General features: G+C 45.0%; 1 protein-coding gene across 4 annotated transcripts in view; it reads left to right on the forward strand.

Moving 5' to 3' along the window:
• Window positions 1–4,251, forward strand: part of LOC103463200 (myomegalin) — a 63,177-nt gene that overhangs the window by 16,623 nt on the left and 42,303 nt on the right. For 2 of the 4 annotated variants that reach the window (XM_017304315.1, XM_017304311.1), the window contains exon 5: window positions 1,498–1,798. In XM_017304315.1, the coding sequence (XP_017159804.1) occupies window positions 1,692–1,798 (107 nt within the window). In that variant the 5' untranslated portion in view covers window positions 1,498–1,691. Of the gene's footprint in view, window positions 1–360; window positions 583–1,497; window positions 1,799–4,251 lie in introns of those variants that run through there. The other 2 variants (XM_017304313.1, XM_017304312.1) reach the window with 2 other exon arrangements.

A 4,251-nucleotide genomic window follows, 5' to 3' on the forward strand; every position in this document is an offset into this window, starting at 1 on the left:
AAATGGAAGATTTTTTTTTGTTGTTGTTAAATTATGACAGCCGAGGACCGCCAGATATGGACAGTAAAAGTCCAACGACGTCGATTCGCGTTTGCCCATCAAATACCGTCCCCCACTAGAACAGAGGGGGAACCTGATGTGTGATATTGAGCATTAAGAGGCATTCCCCGATTTTAGGTGACATACAGCTATAAGAATGATGTGTGTGTGTGTGTGTGTGTGTCTGATGAAAGCGCTCTGCAAAAAGAGAATAAAGTGGTGCAGCTTCTCTTAAAGACGTTTTTTGAGCTTTCACGGCGTCCGTAGTTCGCTAGATTAGCGGCTGAACGAGCTCGCGCGTATTTTGCCGCCTGGGCGAAGCGGCGCGGCGAGCGGAACCGGAGCGGCGAGCGGAACCGGATCTGAGTCAGTCTTTGCAGCCCCGGAGCGCGTTGAAATAGAAATGAGATGCGAGATGAAGATTAGGAGGAGCAAACGGAGGAAGAGGAGAGAATCGGCTGAAAAATCCGGAGTTTGGTCTACTGTTTGGGAATGCTAACCCAGGAGGCTAAACGCTCCGGTGTCTAGCTCCAGCTGCTAACGGTTAGCATCGGGGTCATTTTCTCCTACATATCAGAATGGTTTGCTACAAAGATTTAAATGTGCTTTATTATCTCTTTAAACATCAATTCATTGCCTTCCAATTTGTCTTGATTCTGCGTTAATGCTTGCTAATTATGTTCCCTCTAGCTAATGGAGTTAGCTCCTGCTAATGGTGTTAGTTAGCTTTAGCTAATGGAAAAATTGCCTCTTGCTAATGATGTTAACTTCTAGCTTATGGTTTTAGCTCTTGCTAATAGTATTATCTCTAATTGATGGTAAAAATAGTAATCCATCCATAATTCCCAACGCATTGTGTAAAATTGACTTTTTAAAAATCTTTCCATGATGTTATGTTATTCATAAACAAACCTGCAGTGTTGCTTTGATTCGTTCATGTTTGAGGAATCCTTTAATCTCCATGGCAACCATTCAGCTATGCAAAATGCTTGGCTGGACCTAGCCTAGCCTCCACGGTGCAGCTCCTCCCCCACTCAGCTCCTTCAGACTAGCCTGCAGCAATTAGCAAACACCTCATTATAGGAGCTGCTGCTCAGAGCAGCGCTGGTAAAAACGCTAAAGGGTTAACAGAGGAGCCATGTTGGGATGACTTCCTGGAGGCGGAGCTTCAGAAACAGGAATTTTTAAAGAGACAGAGGCCAAATTTGAAGGAGTCAAAGCAGAGAATAAAGTTTCTTATAAGTCATATTTATAAAATTGATAGCATTTTTATAGTAGCTGAAGCTAACAGTTACTTCATTATGCTGTAAAATGGCACAATGTGCTGGAAAACACATGATGCTGCGCCTCGTGTTAGCAGCCAGAGTGGGACGGAGAGTTTATTTATTTCATCATTATGCTAGCTAAAGCTAATCTGTTAGCCCAAGCTAACGTGTTTCCTCCTCTGTGTGGGTGCAGGGTGCCGCTGGGAGGCAGGCTGCTCATCTCATGCGTGTAAATCTGCTCTGCCCCGTGTTGCACTGTGGAGGGAGATGATGAAGAGGAGGATGAGGAGGGGGGTTCCCCTTCACGTGAAGCAGCCAATCAGCTGGAAGCGGAGCAGCGGCGGTGGATTGTGAGCAGCAGCATCCCTCTGCCTCCAGACGGAGGTGATGCTCAGGGACGGAGCCGGACTCCTGGATCAGCACCAGCGTGGCGGATCGGGTCGGGCCGCTGCAGACGGGACTGGAGCTGGACGGGACGCCCAGCAGGAAGTGAGGTGAGATGTTTGAGCTGAAGCTGCTTCAGGGACAGACATGTTCTATAAATATCTCAGCTTCCTGCAGACTGTCTGTCAGAGCTGATGGAGTTGGTGATGAAGAGGCAGCACAGCGCTGCTCTTCCTCCTCCTCCTCTTGTCTGGATGCTGCTTCCTGCTCACTGTGGACGTGTTGCAGTGGGAGCTGTGGTTCCCAGTTGGCCCTGGTCGCTCAGGTTGAGGCTTCCTGTTTGTTGTATTTGTGTTTGTTTGCGTTATTCTGTGTTTTCCAGACTGAACTTTGTGTTCGCTGCAGGTTCTCTGACTCGCCATGCTCTCTGTCATCACTTCCTCTCCTCTTGCTTTCTGCTTCGGGTTGATTCTCTGGTTCTGGATCTAAGTTTTTTTTATTGTTCCTGCCTGGAATTTGTTTTAATTTATTTCACTTTTGACCCAGTTGAGGCTGCCCTCCTCTCTGTTGCTTGAACCATCTCTGGACGTTGGGAAAATGGAGACGGATCATCTTGATGATATGTATGTGGCGTCTGATTGGTCAGTGACTCCAGAGTGACTGTGTGTAGCAGCAGCTGGCCACTGAGCATGCTCAGTAGCATCCGTTCAGACAGACCTGAGGTCTGCACTCTGTTTGAGACGCGTTTTATCTTTTGGCTTTTCGTTCCAGTTTTTTTGGGGGGTTTATGGAGCAAACATTTGAGTTTAACATTAAAATGCGAAAACCGTGAATTATCTAATTAAAACTACTGTAGTGGTTACAATTAATGGTCTTAATTTAATTGCTTCCCTTCTGTTTCCATGGCAACGTCTATCGTTTCCTTTCTCTGAGCGTCAGGGTGAAGTCCAGCAGATTTACTTTCACTAGTGGAGAGTTACAGCATTTTAAATGATATAAACATAAACAGCTTTATGAGAAATTGCTTGTATTGTCATTTTAAACGTAACAGAGACTGAAAATAAATTGTAAAAACAGGAGAAATGTCCGAAGGAGAAGAGGGAGAACCAGCCGACGGCGTAGAAATCTGCTTCTACACCTGCAGGCGAGAGGAAAGCCAAAGCGGACGCTTATCCTGATGTTTCCTGCTGGGTTTAGCGCACAGCCTGTGCTGTCAGGGTTACTTCAACCTCTGAGGTTGATTTAAACTCAGCGTGTCGATGACTAGAGGAAAACCTGAAGATGGTTAAACAGATTCATGTCGAATTGTCTCGTCGTCGCAGCGTTCTGGGATGTTTTACTGGCTTTAATCTGTAAACCATTTTTTACAGTTTATTATGAAGTCAGTTGAATTGTGCAGTGATGATGGAAGAAAAGTGAGAGATTGTAGCAAGAGAGTGAAAACGCTGGGTATCGATGAGCTGCAGTCGGTCGCCTTCCTCCTGCAGGAGGTGAAAGGTCAGATCAGCTCATGTGAAAGAGCTGCAGCTCCGGTGCAGAACCAACCCTGACCTCTGACCCCACCAACACCAGTAAGCCTAATGCATCAAATCCGAGCTGATGTCTGTTCCTCCCTGAACCAGTCGGATGTTTTTCAGTAACGAAGCGTTTGTTTCTGTCAGGACACCGAACCAACACCGCCGCAGCCTTTAAAGCTATTATTGTTTCTCACATATTTTTCTTTTCATGTTTTCACTGAAAACAGCTAAAAATGGTCCATGTGTTCAACCTTTGACCTCTTGCTCAGTTCTTATTACCCAGAAAAGCAGAAAGAGGGAAGCTAACCCCGCTAAGCGCTCAGATCCAGTTTAAATGACTCCATTTATGTCGCTGTATTTGTTCCCTTCCTGTCTGAAGGACGCGTCTGGCTGCAGATTCATGTCATCTGAGCCCAAACTTCACTCCGAGTTATTGATTATTTGGGAAAAGCGCTCTTTAGTAACGTGAGCCCTGGACAGGGTGGGGGTCGTCATGACGCTTATTAATAATGCATGCTTGGGCCTGCTGGGATGCCGGAGTGGAAACACATGCAGCCCGGTAATAAAGGCCACATGGTCCCACTGAACCGAACGGAGCCGCAGAAAACTGCATTTTAAAGATGGAGACTTTCACAGTGAAGTCATCGGGCCTCAGGTTTCTGGAGGCTGATGTTTCCTGGATGAGAAACAAACGGCTCTTCAAACTGCTCACAGCAAAAGCAGGCAGAGTGTTTAGCATGAAAGAGTTTTATTAACTGAAACCACGATGCAGATAAATTCATCTGACTGTTTCTGGAGTCTCATTAAGTTACAAACTTAACAGCAGAGATTTGGTTACTTTGCCTTTCTAAGGAAAAAATGGGTTCATTCTGCAAAGTCCTATTTTAAAGATCCAGTGTTTAGCTAGAAGCTAATTAGCAGCTAGCAAACTAGCTCAATTATTTAAGCAAGCTAAATATTTAGTTTATAAACTAAATATTTAGTTTATAAACTAAATATTCACATCCAGACTAAATATTTAGTTTATAAACTAAATATTTAGTTTA

Source organism: Poecilia reticulata, linkage group LG4 (genome assembly GCF_000633615.1).
Source record: "Poecilia reticulata strain Guanapo linkage group LG4, Guppy_female_1.0+MT, whole genome shotgun sequence".
In the NCBI taxonomy this organism is placed as follows: Eukaryota; Metazoa; Chordata; class Actinopteri; order Cyprinodontiformes; family Poeciliidae; genus Poecilia; species Poecilia reticulata.